Raw genomic sequence first — 21210 nt, 5'->3', positions numbered from 1 at the left:
TACTTCTCCATCTGATGTAGATCTGTTGCTTTATGTTTGTGTCTCCATTCTCTATGTTCACACGATAGCATTTTTTTTAAAACTCATTTTAAGTTGATGACTTTCAAGTCAATATTACAAATTCTATTTTTAAACAACTGTTTACTATTGGAAGTTAGTTTAACAAGACACTCTGTGGAGTATTACAATTTTAATTATCAATTTAAAATAATTATAACATATCCAATTCCATAGTAATTTCAATTAAGTTACAATATTTTTAAATTGCCATTTTTAAAACAAAATAAATAGGTCACACAATATCTGATTAACCTAATTAGGAAACTATACTCTTAAAAAATCCTTAAAATAGACAGTAGGAAAAACAATCTTTAATGGTAAAGGCTTTCAAGTTGAGTTACTTTAAAAAATTCAAGTTATTTACAATAATATCAATAAAACCCAAATAACATTAACAATATTTAAATTATTTTAAATAAAAAAACAAACAAAAAAACCAATGAATAATTGTAAGAAAAATGAAAAGACACCTGCATATTTGATGTGGTTACTACAGCTGCAGTGGTTGTAGCTGTTGCATTGGTTCTGTATTCTGGAATTAGTGAAGATCTCTTGGAGGAAAGAGAAGGCACAACATTGCATAGGTACTTTATTGAGGAGTGAGATAGGTGCGGCACTAATGCCGTAATGGCATACAGGAGTATGGACACAGGGTACTGGGGGCATCAGGGGTTGTGTCAAGGATTCAGGGGTCATCAGGGATCAGAGTTTGGGTACTGGGGGTATCAGGGTGTGGACCAGTAGCGTAGCGAGGGGGGGGGGGGGGAGGGCGGGGACACATATGTCCCCAGGCGCCGACCTTAGGGGGCGCCAAAATGGGGTTGGAAAAATAAATTGAAAGGTTGAGGGGGGTGGGGGGGTGCAAATCGAAATCGTGAGTGGGGGGGTGGGGCTGCAAATCGAAAGTTTGAGAGGGGGGGTGCAAAGCGAAAAGTTTGTCCCCGGGCGCCAGGAAGGGTCGCTACGCCTCTGGTGTGGACACTACTGGGTGCGTCAGGGGTCATGTCAAGGATCCAGAGGTCATCAGGGATCAGGGTGTGGACACTACTGGGGGCACCAGGGGTTATGTCCACGAACCAGGGGTCTCAGGGCTCAGGCTGTGGACACTGGGTCATGTCAAGGGTCCAGGGGTCACCAGGGATCAGAATTTGGACACTGGGTACCAGGGGTCATGTCAAGGATCCAGGGGTCATCAGGGGGTAGACAGGGCACTAATGTTTGCATGTGGATCTAGTGTTAAAGCAGGCTGGTCAAGGGGAGAAGACTACACATTAGCTACACACCTTAATTTGACTGCTGGTACCTTCAACAAAGGACTGATAATTGACACACCAGAGCTGAAGGATATGTGCTATATAACAGGCAAAGTTTCCTTTACAAATATTGTTATTAAATTACATTCAAGTGGTTAGAGCATTACATGCGATAGGATGTCATATTAGTAAAATGTATTGACCAGTAGAGACACCCAATAAAGTGTAAAATAAAAATATATTATATGCCGTTTCCCTCACAAGTTAAAAAAAAAGTGAGGGTACTTAGACGAAATTTTAATAAATAATACTGGAACATTACAATGTTGATGATATCCCAAGACAAAATCACACACCCCCACCTTACGCTGGGGAAGTTAAATTAATTTCTTTTTATTATACTGTGCCAAATTTCACACAGAACTCGCCAATTCTAACAGTCACATAACTGTGGTACACACACACACAAAGGAACATTGAAACTGGAATGACTTAAGAGTATTTTGGTAGAAAAGTTGGTTCAATATATAAATTTGATCAGGCTAGGTGTGTTATTTCCTTTTGTTAAATAAAAGGTTAATGCAGAGTGCAAGTAATTTTCTAATTTAGGATTCTGTAGTTTACCGGTTCATAAAATTGTCTCCCTTAATATTATCTCCCTTTAATACTAAATTTAAATACGCTGTGAAGGGTTGATCAATGCAAGTTTTAATTAAAACCAGCTGAACAACAAGAATAATACTAGGTGGCCGTGTACACGTACACAGTAACGTTGGTATTACAAGAGGGTCTGTGAGAAATACATCGCATGGCCAGAAGTGGTTTTGGCCAAGGATATTGTGTGGCCAATTAAAAACAAAATTGGGCCACCAACACAAAGAAAGAGTGTAAGCATCAATAGAATGCCCAGTCACTTGTACATCCAGGTTGTGTGGAAACTAAGAATGTGTGGGTAACAATTGTGTGGGTAACATAGGTGTGTGTGTAAACAATTGTGTGGGTCATACAGGAATGTGTGAATATCACATTGTTCAGCCCTCTTTACATTCCTGACTGATTCAGTCCATTGTAGCTGAACCATGTGACATTCTACATTCCTGCCAATCATGTATTCAGCCATTTTTAATACAATACCAATAGTATTTTTACAGATGTGAGCTCAATAACTTAAAAGATATAAAAAGCTAAATGCGTAACAATTTGAATTATTAAAAGAATAAAAAGAAATAAAGTATAAAATGTGTATAACAATGTACTGAAAGATGGAGAAAAAATAAAACAATGAAAGACATCATACGTTCAATAGATAAATAAACAGTATAAATAACAGTAGTCTACCCTTGGCAAATTGCTTTTGACCCTTCTTCAAATAATTTATTTTTTTACACCCATCAACCACAAGTTTTCAACAAGAAAATTACAAGGAGAGTCAGCAAGGTTGAGCATAGAAAAATATACAAGACACTGCCACCCACGTCAAACATCCCCATTTCTCCGCACTTAACTGCAACAATTTCAATCTATTTCAACTACCTTGGCTCAAATAGTTAATTAACAGAATGTAAGGTTACGACCATAATGCTGAAAACAAAGGAAGTGAATGAACGTATTATCTGAATTACAATTTCTGTACGATATGTTGAACTTTGATATTTTACAGTAATCAAAATTATTTTTTAAAACAATTTTAGGAAAGAATTCTAAAAAAAAAAGTAACAGCTTGACTCATTTTAGCAGAATGAGTTAATTAAATTTTTTATCACTTCTCTATTAGCAGCACATAGAGTTATCCCAACAAGGCACAAAACAAATCTTTAAAAACCAGTCTATTGTATTTGAAGTCCTAAAAGTCCAGCCTGCTGTACGTGACGTCCTAAAACTCCAGTCTGCTGTACGTGAAGTCCATCTCCACCCCAAACTCTTGAGCCCAGGGTACGCTAATGGCGTGTATAAACTCCACTGTGGCGTGTTTGCTGGTCAGTGTGATGTTCCAGTTGGCTGAGATGCCTTCCACCTCATTGAAGAGTTCAATTTTCATCTTCTTCATCGTGGACTCACACACTTCCTGAATTCAAACCATATTTCTAAAACAGTGGCATGGGCAAACATTTCTCATGGTGGGGAAGTGGGTTTGAATATTGTTTTTAGTTATATAAATAATTTATAAATATTCCGTAAAAATTTTAGGAAAGTGAACTGTCATCATATAACATGAATAAGACTGCATTTGGAATCAAACATAAAAAAAAGTTAATGAGTGATATGCTGATTAATCAAAAGTTGTTACAGATGACTTAGGAGTATTCAAATAGTAATTAGGGTGTAGAAGATTCAGGGATTGTATTTCTATAGAAAGAAGATCTTTAACCCTAACCTTAGATGAGTTAATCGCAGGCTAGAGCGCCAATATTGTATACTCACCACTGAGGCCACGTTGTTAATTTTTTGTCTCTCCAGAACTGTGAACTGTTTACCCACCGTCTCCACGGTGATGGGGGCCTGCAGGCGGGGCTGGGGCCACTGGTAATTGGTCCGCACCAGACAGATGTCGCTGGACGTTATGACAAAACTTACAGGGAAAAGCTTCTGGTTTCCTGGTGCAAAGAAAAATAAACTGAATCTAACAGACAATTTTTCCTCTATCTATCTTTGAAAAAATAAAACAAATTGTATTTAACAGACAATTTTTCCTGCATCCTCATCCACCATTGAAAAATTAAAACAAACTGAATTTAACGGACAATTTTTCCTGCATCTATCTTTGAAAAAATAAAAAAAACTGTATTTAACTGACAATTTTTCCTGCTTCCACCATTGTTAAAATAAAATAAACTGTATTTAACTGACAATTTTTCCTGCTTCCACCATTGTTAAAATAAAATAAACTGTATTTAACTGACAATTTTTCCTGCTTCCACCATTGTTAAAATAAAATAAACTGTATTTAACAGACAATTTTTACTGCATCTATCATTGAAAAAAATTAAAAACAAACTGTATTTAACAGACAATTTTTCCTGAATAAAAAAAAGTTTTAGGTGGCAATTGGTTAGTGGATGAACAGCAAGAGGATGTGGTGTGGATGCGTGTGCTGCAGCTTACCTATTCTATTATTGTATCATAGTGAATTCTGTATTACTTATCTCTCATATTGAAGATTTTTAGTATCATTGATATTTTTATCATTAAGTGTAATGTATCATCTTGGTATTGTCCTATATTGAGTGTATTTCCCTAGGCATTAAAGAAGAACCTGACAAGCACTTGGAAGATTTGTATTTTTCTTCTATAAAGGTATATGAATTTGCTGTAAAACTTAGCATACTTCAAACCTAATTAAGTACTTTACACCTACTTAAGTGAGTGAAGCAAAGATTTTTTTTTAAAATCACATTTTAAAAGTGTCAGATAAAAGAGAAAAACACGTCAACTCACCTCTTTCAATGAAACCCATACAGTACAGCAGCATTTTCTGATCACCTTTGCCCTTTGACACTACATCAAGGTCAAGGTTGTTCAATGTAGCCTGATCCACATCCTCATGGACAACAACATGGGAAGTAATCCCCTGAGAGACTGCGTACTTGGCCAGGTAAGCTGGTCAAGAAAATCAGAATAATCACAATGAGGAAAGCAGTACTCTAGCAAACAAACTACAAAAAGTGAAGCTCTTTGTGATGAAAATGTAGAGAATTTTTAATTTTGAGAATTTTAAATAGTGTTTTATCAATAAAATTTATAATTTTATTCTAATGAATTAACAATAACTTCTGACTGAGCTAGGTAGGTAAATGACTTTCAAATTAGGAAAATATATCACTTAAAAATAATCGGTTGTGTCAAAAATCAGTTTTTAAGTATTTCAAATACCAGATTCTTTCAGTTTATTTACTCACCAATTAAATTGCTTCAGTTCTTAAAACCTTCTAATTCTATAACCATCCCCACATAACAATGTACTCACTATGTAGGACCTCAACAAACTGCAGATAATTGTCCTACACATCCCCACTTCCTTTCCCCCCATACACCCATGTACTCACTATGTAAGACCTCCACAAACTGCAGAGTTTTGTCCATGTTCCGTGTGACAAACGTGTAACTGGAGCAGTCGGTGTTAAATTCAAGCCGCAAACTTTGACCTCCCAGCCCCACGTCAATGTAGCGGAGTTCATTGATTGGTTGGATTTCAACGCAGTTCAACCACTGCTCAGGGGGCAGGCTAAGAAAAAAAATTAGTTGACATGTCACAAGAGATCAGTTATGTAAGAAACTGTTTTTTTCCCCAAAATACTTGCTACGTTCAATTGAAGTGTTTCTTGTCTCCTTCTGCAGTACTCATTCAAAGTATTTTATATTTGGGGTAAAACAGAAAAAGTTCTTTGGCTAAGCATTTTTTTTTAAAAATGAAAGGAAAAACAATTTGTAATAAATAAAATCTATCTGGTTTATTCCTGGACACCAACCTGTGATCCTCCGAAAGAATTTTCAGAATATAAAATCTGGAAGTTGACAGGACAAGGATTCCTTCGTACGGATCATTTATGATGTACTGTACTATCTCACTCTGCCAACACCAAACAAATAAAACGTCAACACATTTTTAAAATTTAAAAAGCGACTAAATAAACCATACAGTTTAAGAGCAAATTAACAATTTTCATCTGTACAGATTAAAAAAGATATGTATGCTTTAACGGTAAATAAACAATATTATATAATGGTTTATATATGATACAACTTATGAAAAATCACAAAGCAACAACCAATTTACAGGAACATTAAAGCCTGCAAATGGGGATGGATTGGGCATGCCCTGAGAAGGAAGAGGTCAATGTATCGAGGCAAGTGTTTGACAAACCCCCAGGGAAAGAGAAAAGTAGGCTGACCTAAATAATCCTGGAGGACAGTAGAAAGAGAAGCAAGGGCTGCAGGGACTACGTGGGCTCAACTAAAGTGATCTGCCAAAAACAGTCTGGTGAAGAGGTGTAGCTGCAGCACTTTGCTGTTCTGGGACTTCAAAGGAATATGTCTAGTCAATATTTAATACAATGACAGAAGAATGTTTACCTGTAGTTTACAGACAAACTCTTCATCATTTCCAAAGAGGGACATCATCATGTAGAGAGTCAGGTGATGGTTCAAGTGATGAAAAGCATATTGGGGAACAACATCAGCATCATCTTCTTCTTCATCGCTTTCATCTGAGCTTTCAAACCCTGCCTGTGCTGCAGGCGAGGGGCTGGGGACCGTAACCTCGGAAGTTTCTAGTCCCTCATGTGTTGCATATGAAGTTGCGGAACTGTCTGGAACTTGTACAGCGTTTACTTTAGGTGAGGCTAAAACTGTTTTCTTAGACTTTTTCTTCTTTGATGGTGTTTTCTTCTTGTTGGTAGGTATGGCGGTTGGTTTGTCGTAGATACTGGTTAAATCTTCGGTTGAGCTGGCATGTTCACTGTCGCTTGATCCTACAAGTTTGACGTCATCAGCGGAGGTGGCAGTTTTGTCATCCACCTTGGCACTGCCAACAGGTGTGGCGTCACCCTCAGGTAAATTGTTGACAGACGTCTCGTACACGCTGGAGATCATGCTGCTGCAGATGTCGGAGTTCAAAGGTGAAACTACCCTGGGGCGCGGAGATTCAGGATTCTCGAAAGAGTGCTCATCGTTTGGCGTGCCGACAGAAAATTTGACGGGGGTGGAGATGTACGAGCTGTAGTCAGGGGTGCCCGTCCTGCTCCCATCCTCTTGTTCAGCCGGGGTGGGCAGGATGGCGATGCTGGAACTACTTTCAGACAACCTCAAGGCGCCGTCTGTAGAGTTAATGCTGCCTCGTCTCTGATTGGTCGAGGACTTTCTCAGCAGGGATACGCTGAGGCTCTTCATGGTGGTCCTGCTGCTGTAGCTGGAGCTGAGCAGCTCCTGCTCCTCCAGCTCCTTCCCTTCAGTCACCAGCGTGTTGACCAGCTGCTCCATGGCTGCCAGGTGCTTGTACGCTGGGCCTTTAGCGCTGGACTTTGATCCATCTTCATACTTTTTCTCAACACCTTCGTCATCTTTAGCTTTTTCTGACAATGAGTTTGATGCTAAGACAGCTGTTGATGTTGGTTTTGCTATGGGCATTGCAATACTTGTAGTTCCCGAACCTTCAGCTAGAGCTTTGGCTGACTGTAACAAAGAGCTTTGTGAAAACTCACTGCTATTTCTGTAGATCCCGCTCTCAAACCCACTGTCGGAAATATTTCCCATGCTCCTCCTTGCCTGCCCAGGCGCCATATTGTCATTGGGTGATTCCTTAGAAAAACTCCTTCTGACAACAGACTTGGTGCCTCGAGTGGACGTGTCTTCTCTCAGACTTGTGGTCATGGCTGCCAGCTGCTGGGATGCTGAGTCTTTGGCGAAATAGTCCTCAACACAGACCAGCTCATCGTTCTCAGAGAACTTGCCAGACTGGAAAACAAAAAGCCAAAAATAAACAAAAAAAAGCCAAAAATAAACACAGATCAGCTCATTGTTTTTAGACAACTTGCCAGACTGCAAATAAAAGCAAAAGATAAACACAAAAAGCGAAAAATAAACACAAATCAGCTCATTGTTCTTAAACAACTTGCCATACTGGAAAACAAAAAGCCAAAGATAATTTAAATATTCACAAAAGAGAATCATCTGCATAATCATGAAGAGAAAACAGCGCAGATAAGAAATTTGTTTCCCTTGTGCAGATGCCCAACCATAGGGGTAGATAACTTTTATCCGTCAAAGCTGATACTATTGTCATTCCTCTTGTATGAGAAACAAGGTGATCTACAACTTCTGCACCAGGTACTTCTAGATCTTGAAAATAACTTAAATTGAACAGTAAGGACTCAGTGAGAAGGCAATACACTAAGTTACTGCTGGCACATTATAAGAGGGATGTTGTCAATAAACAGGTTCCTTCCCTATACACCTACACATGAAACATATTGGTACTAAAGAAAACAAACGAAAGCCTTACACTATGCACAATCATGCTTTGAGCCATCTTGCTGTTGAATGCATTGCTTCTGTCTCTACCTCCTGCCGTCCTCATTTGTACCTCTCTTGTCAGGCTGTCAGGACAAACAGGACATTTTTAAGGACAAACATCAATGAAGGACAAACATCAATGAAGGACAAACATCAATGAAGGACAAACATAAATGAAGGACAAACATCAATGAAGGACAAACATCAATGAAGGACAAACATCAATAAAGGACAAACATCAATGAAGGACAAACAACAATGTAAGTCAATCATCAATGAAGGACTAACATCAATGAAGGACGAACAAAATGAAAGTTTAACATCAATATTAGGATAGCAAAAATGAATATTCTTTCACTTAGTTGACATTATGCTCATGTTATTTTCAATGCTCTTAGTTTGAAGCTTTGAATTTTATAAAACTAAACTTTTACATTTTAAAAAGCTATGTGTGTACATATGTAGTACATATATAACAATTTTTATCCCCATCTCCCATTAAAAAAATAAACTGGCTACACTACTGCTTTGCTTGCATGATAATTTTTACAAACTCCATCTAAATTTTATGTGATTGTCTGGTTTAAAATCCAACTGACTAGAGTTAAACTAACAACCAATCTACTGGTGAAAACAACAGAAAAAGCCAAAAACATATACCTTTAACATGTGATATAACTGACTAGGGTTAAACAAACAACCAGTGAAAACAACACAACAAACCACCAACATAAACCTTACCTTCCTGGAGATGCACCATATGATTTCACTGATGAGGGTTGGCCTCCCTTGGTCCCAATATTAAAATCAAGAGAGCTGGTTGAGTTTTTACGTCCTTGCAACCTAAATATTAAAAAAAAAGTTTTAAATAGGTACAGTGGGTAGCTTGTATGGTATAGTACAGGAGAATCAGAGTTAACCTGCAGCTATGCTACACAGAAACGATTAAATGGATTAAATAGCCATTACAGGCCATTAATTTTTATTATAAAGAGAATCAAAAATTAATTTTTTCAACGAAAAAGAATTGAATACATTTAAAAATTAGTTTTTAAAAGTCTCAACAAAAAAAAAACGTACTCAGCAGATTTTCTTTTAGACAGGGGTGTGGTACTCCTGGCCAGATCCATGAAGCCACCAGCTGAGGTGTGTGAGCCAACAGGGGTCGAGGTGGAGGACTCCACAGATTTGGTGCCACGTGTGGCTGGTTCTAGTTCTATGATGATGGTGCTGCCACACTTGGGGCAGATGTACGATGGTTTCTCTGGCATCGTGAAATATATTTTTATTCCAGGCACTAGCTCACTTTTTATGGGGAATTGTCAGCTCACTTTTTATGGGGAATCGTAAGCTCACTTTTTATGGGGAATTGCCAGCTCACTTTTTATGGGGAATTGTCAGCTCACTTTTTATGGGGAATTGTCAGCTCACTTTTTATGGGGAATTTTGTCAGCTCACTTTTTATGGGGAATTGTCAGCCCACTTTTTATGGGGAATTGTCAGCTCACTTTTTATGGGGAATTGTCAGCTCACTTTTTATGGGGAATTGTCAGCCCACTTTTTATGGGGAATTGTCAGCCTACTTTTTATGGGGAATTGTCAGCTCACTTTTTATGGGGAATTGTCAGCTCACTTTTTATGGGGAATTGTCAGCTCACTTTTATGGGGAATTGTCAGCTCACTCTATATGGGGAATTGTCAGCTCACTTTTTATGGGGAATTGTCAGCTCACTTTTTATGGGGAATTGTCAGCTCACTTTTTATGGGGAATTGTCGGCTCACTTTTTATGGGGAATTGTCAATCAGTGTTTAAGACGGCACATCTCCGAAATTACGTATGGTTTTAAAAACTTGAAATGGTAAATGCACAAATAAACTCACCCATCAGGCACGCATAAGAAACTCACCCATGAAGCACACATATAAAACTCACCCATGAAGTACAAATAAACAACTCATCCTTGAAACACACATATAAAACTCACCCATGAAGCACAAATAAACAACTCACCCTTGAAACACACATATAAAACTCACCCATGAAACACACATATAAAACTCACCCATGAAACGCATATAAAACTCACCCATGAAGCACACATATAAAACTCACCCATGAAGCACACATATAAAACTCACCCATCAGTTTCTGGAGAGACTGTAAATCCCTACTGCTACCCGAGGTTGGCAGCTCTTTTCTCTGCTGCACCAATTCACTTTTCAAAAAGGTGCGGTTGCATTTCAAACACTGTAAAAAATAAATTATATTTACTCCAAGCTTTAAGTAAAACAATGTAACTATAATCAGTGTGAAGATGCAGTTAGCCACTCCAACAAATATATGAATATGATCATTGTTCTTTTATATTACCACATTATTCTACCAACATAGCCAGATTTTTTAAAAAATGTGTTTAAACTTACTTGCATCACCACCATTGATTTGGCTTTAATTTCTGCTTCTCTGGCATCTAAAAATGGCTGAATAAGATCCTGGATAATCTGAAGGAGTAGAAAAATTTGTGAGTTTATATTTACAGTTAAAAAAACAGAATTTTGGTGGAAAAGTTATAACAGTAGTCTCAATGGAATTAATTAATTACACATTCCCTTTACATGTACAGTTGAATAAAATAATTTTAACCTTCTGACTAACCTTTCCATCCCCAAACTCCAAGTGATAGCATCTTTTCTGTCTGTCTTTCCTCATGTAATCAAACTTCAAATCCAACTGCAGACACTCACTGTCCTCATTCTCTCCCCTTGTTTCATCACTGCACAGATCGTCTCCCTTGCTTGCATCCCCCAAGGTTGTCTGGCTGTTTCTCTTTCTTATAGTGGCTGACTCCATACTAGTCAAACTGGCAAGCTCAAGCTTCTCTTTAATCTTCCCTTTGATATCCTTTTCTACCAGGTACTTGTCAGTGAGTGAGACTATAATCATTTTGTTGTCTTGGAGGGGTAAGGTGACAAAGATTGGTTCAGTGACTTCATCACTAGTTTCTGTGAACATTTTAAACAAGAGACGGTAGACAAAATAATTTCCTCTAAAACAAAATAAAATTATTTTTTCTATGTTGCATTAATTAATTTTTTGTGTAACAAAAATTTTTTTTGTGTGGGTGTAGGCTTGTTTCTTGTTAAGTACTTATTACATTTAAAGTTTTGAGAAATAATTGTTTCAAAACTTTTATTTAAAAAGGTAACTTTTTAGTCAATAATATTTTTTGAAAATTATTTAGCCATTTGTGTTCTGATTTTACAATGAGTAAGTATGTGTAGTTTCTGGGGTATTGAAATAACAGTATGTTTATGATGTTCAGATTAAATGTATAAACTAGCTTTGACCAAAATAAACACATACCAATGCATAATGTGGATGGGATTAAATAAAAATAATGAGCTGGAAAAATTAACAGCCAATATTTAACTTGTAAACAAAGATATTAAGTGAGGGTAGAACAAGATACACCAATAATGTAAACAAAATCTCTCCTTTCAGACCTAAAGATTCACAGGGCAGATAAAGTAGAGTTCATGTTATGACCTCAGTATGTGAAGGGATAGTGTGGTCAACACTTTACTTTCTCCAACGCGAGTCAGGTACCCAACACAGCTGGGTATACTCACGGACGTCCTACAGTCACAAGTCTGAACCAAGATCTGAACTCAAGACCTTCAGGCTATCGGCCAAACATTCTACCATTTGACCATGCTGTCCCATACTTTGATAGTGTAAAACAAAGTATTTCATGTGGCTTACTTGTTGTGGAGGTACCAGTGATAACGTCATATTTAGGTAGGTCAGTCTGAGATGAGGCAGGGCTGTTTTTCTCAGAGTTTTCTTCTGATTTGATGGGCGACAGGGTGGTCTGAGATACAGGTCTCTCTGTGGGGCCCTCATTCAGCAGCTTCTTGGAAAGAATTGATGCTACTTTGTCAACAGGTTGGGGGACGGAGACTGTATTAACCTGCGGTGGCGCCACCTGCTGGCCTACAGAACTAAATGACTTTCCTGGTCCTGCAATGGTGCTGGTAAGTGTATTTGATAGGGTGTTGTCAGTTTCATATGCAAATGTCTGTGTAAACTTAGGTGAACCCATGTCAATTTTACCAGGAAGGAGTTCAGACGTAGAGGGAATGTTTCCTGTCTTCTGATTGGCTGCGTCTGGATATGCCTTACCAGCTGCCAACCTGGCTATCTCGGCCATGATGGGATTGGTTGTTTCATTACGGATGGTGTTATAGCTTGCTGGGTTAGGTGCAGCAGAAACCGTGGGTTTAGTATCTCTTAAGTAGAGATCATCGTCAGTGGGGCCATTCGTGTTGCCTCTAAAGTCATCGTCTTCATCAGACCCACCGGAAACTTCCTGGCCAAACCGTTTAGAGTCACTGTCGGAGTCACTGGAGGATTTCTTTTGTTTGCTGACTCTCTCATCACCAGAAGAGTCAGCAGCTTGGTCCAGTTTTTTTACTTTAAAAATATCCCTGTCTTCTATGGCCTAAGAAAAGTGAATAGAATTTAAGATTAGTCTCTCAATAAGCATGTTTTCATATTAAAATGAAAAAGCCAGTAAAATAAGCAAATTTTTTATATTGTATATACCTTAAGTATTTTACCTAACATTTTCAAGAAATTTGGTAACAAAAGAGAAGAAATTTTTTTATGTTCATCTCTTTTAATGGTTAAGAAAACCCTCATTTAGTATATCTAAAAAAAAAAGGTTTAACTAAAAGATTTGTTAGAAAACAAAAATGATATATCAAACTGAAGAAGATTACCTTTTCCCCTACAGATGCCCTAGAGCATCTTAGTTTTACCATACTTCTTTTTTAACCTAATTATTATGTCCTTTTATACAGTACTTCTGTTTTAACTGGATCATATTTTTTTTACTTAAACATTTCATGTTTTTTTATACAACACTTCAATTTCAACTAAAATATTCAGTTTAACTTGGTCTATGAAACTTTTCTCTATTTACTAATTGTGTTAAAACTTGATTTAAGAACCTGTAGCCAGTTGGGTCCATAATGTTTCCTTAGCTCATCTATCTCTTTCTTGGTCTGGCTTGCCTCAAGCGCCCGCACACGAAGTTGTTCTTCCAAGTTTTTCACAGCCGGTGATGTTCCTGGGGAAGATAAGTGTTATAGAGTCCATAGGATGCTGGTGCTGATGACAGCAGACAGGTGAAGTACTTGAGTGATAAGTTAGGAAAACAGGCTACATCTGTCTTTACGATTTGATCAAATAATATTAACACATGTTCAATCCTGCGAGGAGCAAGGTGCCTAACTTATGCATACGTTAACTCTAACCTGTACAACTGGGGCAACTCAAACACATATTTAGTAAGAGGATTTACAATCAAACATACTAAGGGCCATTCAAGTTTCACAATATATAGTATGGACATACCTATAATTAACATATTTTATCCCAGTTCCCTACCCTATGCTAATCCAAGTATAAACAATAAGCATATCAATATGTGTGGCTAAACCTAACAATTCTCTTAACTATCATACTTATTTTTGTGCCAGTAATAAAATATGTAGTGTTGTTTTTCTAAACTATCATAAATATTTTTTGTGGTAATATTCCTTTATGTCAAGATGGACCGCTTTTTAAAACTAAACTACGATCAATATTTTGTTTATTTCTAAGAATTATAATAAAAAATTACTAATTAATTTGCATCAATATCACTATTTCATTTATACTAAGTTAATTTTCTACTATACTTTTTGTTAAATGTACAGATCAATTCAAAAGAAAACTTACAGCCACAGCAGTTTACCCTAGTATGATAAGTAATAATGTGTCAATATCAGTTGAATGAATGAACAAAGGAGTTTATGCTGGAAGATTTAGTCTTGTTTAGGTTAGTGTTGTGTTAACCTGAAGATTTTTTACCTGGGGTTGCGTAATAAAGTGTCGATATCAGTTGAATGAATGAACAAAGGAGTTTATGCTGGAAAATTTAGTCTTGTTTAGGTTAGCGTTGTGTTAACCTGAAGATTTTTTTACCTGGGGTTGCGTCTCTGCTGGATGAGATGTCTCCTGAGGTGTCCATGTCCCTGATCTCTGTTTTACGAGCTTTCAGGCGTTTGCGTTTTGCTTTCTTGGAAGAACTAGGTGTAACTAGAATACTGTTGCTTAAAAAAATATTATTAAATTTGTGTTAATAAGTTTATAGAAATTTGCCATAGAACAATTCTTGATCAAAAAATATAATATTTTGTGTAGAGAAATTATGATTAAACAGAGATATAAACATTTTAAAATATTATTGTATTCTAAAACAGTGTTTACACTTGCAACATGTATACATGTTCCATGCGAAAAATGTTCTCATACAACATTAACTTGTTGCAAGTTTTTTTGCCCTAGACATGTATAGTGTACAAGTCGCAAGTATAACCACAGTGTAAGACATTATTAAAAGGCCATAAAAACTTTACTGGTAAAGATTTATAAAATATACCTTTCTGTCTCAGTACCTATGCCAGAAGAAGGAGAAAACTTAAAATTGTTTGCTCTCTCTGGCGTGCTAGTGCGTATCCTAGTCACTGACTGCGGAAAAAGTGCAGTCTGTGTATTCCTGGCAGGTCTTTTAGAGGGACCAAAATGCTGAAACATGAAACAATTGTTACATTATTTTCCTGTTTTTAGAAAAACCTTAGTGCTAAAACATGAAACAATTGTAACATTATTTTCCTGTATTTAGAGCAACCTTAGTGCTAAAACATGAAACAATTGTAACACTATTTTCCTGTTTATAGAGCAACCTAAGTGCTAAAATATGAAACAATTGTAACATTATTTTCCTGTATTTAGAGCAACCTTAGTGCTAAAACATGAAACAATTGTTACATTATTTTCCTGTATTTAGAGCAACCTAAGTGCTAAAACAAGACAAAAACATAAAACAATTTTAAAACTTATTAAAAAACACACATCTTTTTGACAGTAGATACAAGCTATAAAGAATTTAATTTTTAGAAAATTAATGAACCAAAACTTTAATACTCACTGTGATTTCTGACATACTCAATTTTTTCTTGTCTAGCTCAAACTGTAATAGAAATATTTTTTTTTAAAATGTGAGCTAGATCTAGATCTAATTCACAGAATTAATTCACAACAATAATCAACACAAGGAAACATTAAAATAATATTACTTTTTAAAGTAAATAATTCCTTTCATTTAAAGTTAGGTCCAGTGAAGTTACAATTTTTAGAACTTAATGATAAACACTAAATTTTATAGTACTAGGACAAATTTTAAAATTAATCGTTTTTTTAAGGAAATAATTCATTTCATTAAAATTCTTAGAGCTTAAACTTTACTTTATCTTAATGTAAATAATTATAAAGACAGTAACTGTACAAAAAGATAACAAAAGACAGTAACTGTACAAAAAGATAACAAAAGACAGTAACTGTACAAAAAGGAAACAAAAGACAGTAACTGTACAAAAAGATAACAAAAGACAGTAACTGTACAAAAAGATAACAAAAGACAGTAACTGTACAAAAAGGAAACAAAGACAGTAACTGCACAAAAAGATAACAACCTCAATGTTGACAGCCTGCCCAGACAGGCAGGAGACTGTCAGTGGACGATGCAAGCGGTGGTAAAATATTGGGTTACCATCCAACTGGAGCTAGAGGGAGTATAAAAATCATGGATCAGAAAACATTACAAGAAACAAGTTGATGACAACTACGTTTACAATTATTTAAGAACTTGTTTTTTTATTTACCATTTAAATATTTATTTATTTAAAGGAATTCCTTTTTGCATGTATCAATCTACAATGATTTTCAATCACTTAATTATTTTTAAACCAAAACATTTATTAAAGCTACTTATTTATCATACACTTTACTACAGTGGCAGAAAGATTTACATCAACAGTTTAAACAGCATTATACCTGCTTAAGTCTATTTAAGGCACTCAAAGGTTCTAGGAAGCTGTGGTCATTGATGCAATTTTCCCCAAGATCCAAATCTTGTAAGCCAATTAGTTCATTTAAGCCTGCAGATAAAAATAATAGTTAAACCATACTATAAGGGTGGCGTTAAGGAAGACATGATTGCAAACCAAAACAGATCAAGCTTAGTTCCCATGGTCAAATCAGTAAATATCTGGCTGGACATGGTGCTGACTGCACATACCTTTATATCCAGCGCTCACTGAATTAGATGACATCAACTTCAGCACAACTATGAACTATTGAACTGCTGAGCCTTTACTTAACTGATATCTTCTAAACTACATATAACCACAAAGCTTTAAGTATAAGGAGTTAAGAAAGAGTTAATTTAACGCAAACAATAATACCACCAATTACCCTCGACAAGAAAAGTTAACTCATCTGTTTACCTGCGACTTTATCGAGATTGTTTCCCCTCAGTATGAGAGATGTCAGTGACGACCGAGTGGTGACGGAGAAAGACGGTATGGAGACTAGAAAATTGTACGCCAAGGTCACGCTGACCACATCACCCAGGTACTGAGAAACAAAAAATACATAACTTTAACATCTTTACCTGAAGCTTAAGATAAAAGTAAAAAAAATACATAACTTTAACATCTTTTCCTGAAGCTTAAGATGAGAGTCTAATTCTTAAAACAAAAACTTTCAATATAAAAAGCTAATGTTAACTAACTAATAATACATCTTTTGTAATAAAATCTGGGCAATAATATCATATATTCAACTAGACTGATTAGTTATGAATTAAATTATTAACATTTTCTTTCATTAATACCTTGCTTTATCTAGACTTTTGTTTAAAATATAAATCTAACAAATTGGAAATATCTTTATAACAAATTTCAATATGTATTAAGAAACTTAAAAAAGTTAACATCTAAAATGAGTTTTAGATACCCATGATGTACATTGGGGGATAAACATTCACGATATCTTTAAATTTTATAATGCTATAATGTGTATGCTAAGAATAAAATACAACTTACCTCTAAATTTTTATCACAGTTGTGTAAAGAGTTGTGACTTAGATCTAGGACTTCAACAAAAGGCAGTAATCTCTGCAGACAAAGCAACACAAAATAAAACATGGACATTCATACCTTTGAAGTAGGTATAAATGTATCAAAATGCATGAATTTGAGAAATATCCTTATGTATGTATAAATATCCGTGTGAATGTTATGGAATGAAAGTTTTTATTATGTAAAAAAGTAAAGTTCTCTTTTCAAAGCTCATTGTCTATAGAGTTCACTTGTTTATGTGACCTCGCGTACAAAGAGATAGTGTGGTCAGCACTATGTCCAGCCGCCTTTACTTTCCCGAACGTGAGTTTGGTACCCATCAGAGTTGGGTGGACTCAGGGACGGTTTACTGACTTGAACCTGGATTCGAACTTGAGACTTACGGGTTAGCAGTCCAGCTCTCTACAGCTAGACCACTCCGCCCCTTATAAGTCTGTTGGTATTACATGTCTTAGTACAAAAACATCAGTGAATACAAAAACTGTACCAGTGAATCATCCAAACAAGACAGGGAGTTGAACTTAAGGGAGAGAAACTTCAACATTGGCCAGGTCATGGGTGAGGTCATATCTCCCCCACAGGACTCCAGCAAATCCTGAAAAATAATTTTAAATAAAAATAAATCTACATTAAGAACTAAGGCTGTACAGTTAAAGAACCCGAGAGAACATTTGGTTTATTAAGTCGTACACCTCATGCAAAAATAGAGAGGTGGTTGATCTTAGCTCACTCCTAAAACCTATATTTTAAAAATCAGTTTCATAAAAACTAAATTTAAAAAAAAAAGCTAAGCAGATATTTTATTTAAAGAGAGTCTAAAGAATAAAAGTACAGAAATTTAAAGCCAGTTGACAGAGATGTTTCAAACTTAATTTTTTTTAATATAACAAAATGATAAATGTATATTAAAATGGTCCAGAACATTAATAGATATGTTGTAATTAAAGCATACAATATGAAGGTAAACCAACCTTAAGCTTGTCGATAGATCTAAAGACTGTGACAGATGAGAGAGTACAGCGAAGCTGCTGAAGCCCTTCTACCATGTGTATGGGCACCCTCCGCAGATGCAGACATTGCAAATTCAGAAAACGATGCAGGGATATTGGAGATGTTATGGTGCTGGAGTTGTGGATGATCTGGAAATAAAATGTTCACATTAAATACAGTCAACAATTCAAGGATACAAGTGTTTAAGTGACTGCTGCTTTGAGAGGTTTACCAGTCAGGGTTCAAATCCTTTTTAGAAATATTCCTTAACTATGACAATAGCTTCTAATAGTAAATTAATGAACCATATAAAAAAAAGAATAACACTGTCACTTAAGGAGAAATAAAATAATCTGTTATAATTGACAGTCGATAGGGAAAGTGAGACAGGTTCCATCTATTTCTTTATGAATATATAGGGATACTGTCGTCATAACTATGCCCTGCCACCTCAACGTTGCTCACTCAAATTATGTATTAAGATAGTTGGACTCAAATCACCTGAGAATATCAGGTTAGCACTTGCGTGCTCTACTTCTTTACCTCTCTGTCCTATCTATATAGTAAAAGGAAATTTTTTAACAGTAAGAATGTGGGTTTTTGTTTAATATAATCACTGCTAGGTTGTAAAGAGAAACTTTAAGAAAATGACAAACCTTTAAACTTGGAGTACTCAACATAAAATCCTTAATGAACTGTATGTGTGCACTCCACTCTGCTTTAGCTCTTTCTGCTTCCTTGTGGGCCTGCATTCTCTTTGTCAATGGGAAGAAAGAGGAACTACCCTGAGTGGACTCTGGTATAGGTGCGCCCACATCAGTGAAACTGTGGCGTCTGCAGTCCTTGTTGAGGTAAACCAGGACGTCAGTGGTCAGGGTAAAAGCTGAGTTGCCATTTAGCACTCTGTGACCTGGAGGGACAGAATTATTTTTTTCTTTTTGAAAAACGTAAATGACAGGCTAAGACAATTAGACATTCTCCAAATAATAATTCAGTTCCTGAAATTTTAAAATGTTTGAGAAATTTGTAAATTGTGACAAAACGTCACAAGTTTATGTTTTAAAGGTACCTGTCTTTATTTATCATAATATGCATTCCACTGTACAAAGAAGGCAGATTTATTGTTTTATTTACTATAAACATGTTTCTTTTGTATTGGAACACAGAACCATAAGAATAAAAAGTAAACATGCTAAGATTATAAGTTGCTTACCTTCATTTCTAAGTAAATAACACAACTTTTTCAGTGAAGAGTTATTGATAGTTGGTTGGTAGCTTTCACCCATGGTGACCTCTGAACTTTGTAATGCCATTGTAGATAGAGCTACTCAGAAGCAGATGGATTCAACACATTTTAAAAACACACATACACCTGAAAAAAATATGAAATTTAACAATTAAAGAACTGGAATTCAAAAGTTTCATCTACTGTCATACAACTGTCCAAAAAAGAAAAAAAAAATATTACTCTAAATTATTAAAACAACAGAGCTTGTTAGTCTACGTAATGTATTTTAATTAAAGCAGTTATCTTGCAATTTTAGCAAAAACAGAGGGTATTCATTCAAGTTATGTATCTAATAAAAGCTAGAATCTAGGCTTATCCTAAAAATAAATTACACCAGTTCTTATGGTTTGTCCATGTGTCATGTATCTAGTACAGCTAAGGTGAGACCAGTTTTTTGTACGCTAGTACATTTTAAATAAATATTATAGATCTAGATCAAAATTTTTAAATAAATATTTAATATGTCTATGGGAGGATTGTTTAAATACAAGTATTACCAGTTTTGGACAATGGCACAATAATTTATAATAGAATCTTCTTTAAGAGGGGTGTTAGGTTAGTCGTAGTTAACTAGGCCTAAATACTTGAAACAAATTTGACTTTCTTATAATAAATAATGCCCAACCATGAAACTACACTAAGTACTAAGTAGTACACTTGGGTTTACAATAATAGATCTACCCTTGAGTACAACAAAACGACCTATCACACCTATTTTTAGTATCTAAATCTAGAATCTAGATTTAAGTATACTAAGTAATGTAAGTAAGTTAAGTATTATATTAAGTATTATATTATTCTCTATCCAAACTACTCAAGAGTCTGGGTGTGGGGAAATTGCGAGGCGCGTAAAGCGAAATGGGAAGGCTGTAAACTGCGAGAAGATAATGCAAAACATACCTGCTAGAAAAAAAAATCGTAGGTCGTGGCTATAAATACAAAATTTCTATGCAACAATACAAAATAAGTTTGCGGCGGCAGCGGATTTGGGTACGGTGATCTTCAAAGACGATAAATCAGGCGGCTTCGGTGTTCCACACAAAAGAAATAAATTGATCTATCGTAGGCGGTATTTCGAACAAGGCAGTACTCTAAGTCGACACAAAAGATGGGGGAAGTTGACAAATCATCAAAATGTCTAGCGACGGAAAAATCTGAGGTTTTAACAAAGTAAACGAAACGTCTTTGAAGTCTGCTTCAAATACCACTGTAAATTGGGTGCGGTAAATTTTTCGCAGATATCTTCGCATTTAACAACACCCAGCGTAAGTAACGGGTTGTGGTAATATGCAAGACAAAACGTCAGGTGACCGCCCGTTTTCGCTGCCTTCTCGCAGTTTACCGCCTCGCCATTTTGCAATTTCCCAACACCCCAAGAGTCTAGACAAAACTCTATAACTATAGTCTAGACTAGACTACCTAGAGTCTAGTCGCCTAGTAATTAGTTAAATTTTGTATTTATAAGTATTTAGCTAGATTCTAGAACTCTAATTTTAAAATTTAGATCAGACCTAGATCTAGTCTAGATTAGATTCTAGAAAGATCTACTAAAATACTACTAACTAATTAAATTTAATAGTA

At 35.8% G+C, this 21210-nt stretch overlaps 1 protein-coding gene across 1 annotated transcript; it reads right to left on the bottom strand.

The window, feature by feature from the left end:
* Positions 1-926: 926 nt before the first annotated feature.
* LOC131944286 (uncharacterized) lies at positions 927-19875 on the bottom strand. The gene is made up of 25 exons (XM_059304843.1): positions 19555-19875; positions 18998-19251; positions 18323-18490; positions 17839-17946; positions 17316-17387; positions 16716-16845; positions 16264-16367; positions 15903-15992; positions 15359-15400; positions 14810-14955; positions 14353-14480; positions 13335-13453; positions 12085-12823; positions 10978-11324; positions 10746-10823; positions 10461-10569; positions 9402-9585; positions 9063-9164; positions 8311-8404; positions 6384-7763; positions 5780-5880; positions 5357-5535; positions 4749-4910; positions 3735-3907; positions 927-3378 (listed from the first exon to the last, which is right to left on the bottom strand). The coding sequence occupies exons 1-25, from the start codon at positions 19652-19654 to the stop codon at positions 3187-3189; spliced, it is 5301 nt and encodes a 1766-aa protein (XP_059160826.1). The 5' UTR covers positions 19655-19875; the 3' UTR covers positions 927-3186.
* Positions 19876-21210: the final 1335 nt, after the last annotated feature.

Source organism: Physella acuta, unplaced genomic scaffold (assembly GCF_028476545.2).
Source record: "Physella acuta isolate Inbredline_101_S28 unplaced genomic scaffold, ASM2847654v3 ptg000487l, whole genome shotgun sequence".
In the NCBI taxonomy this organism is placed as follows: Eukaryota; Metazoa; Mollusca; class Gastropoda; family Physidae; genus Physella; species Physella acuta.
Note: the sequence above shows the minus strand (reverse complement) of the source record. Positions and strands in the feature narration are given on the sequence as shown.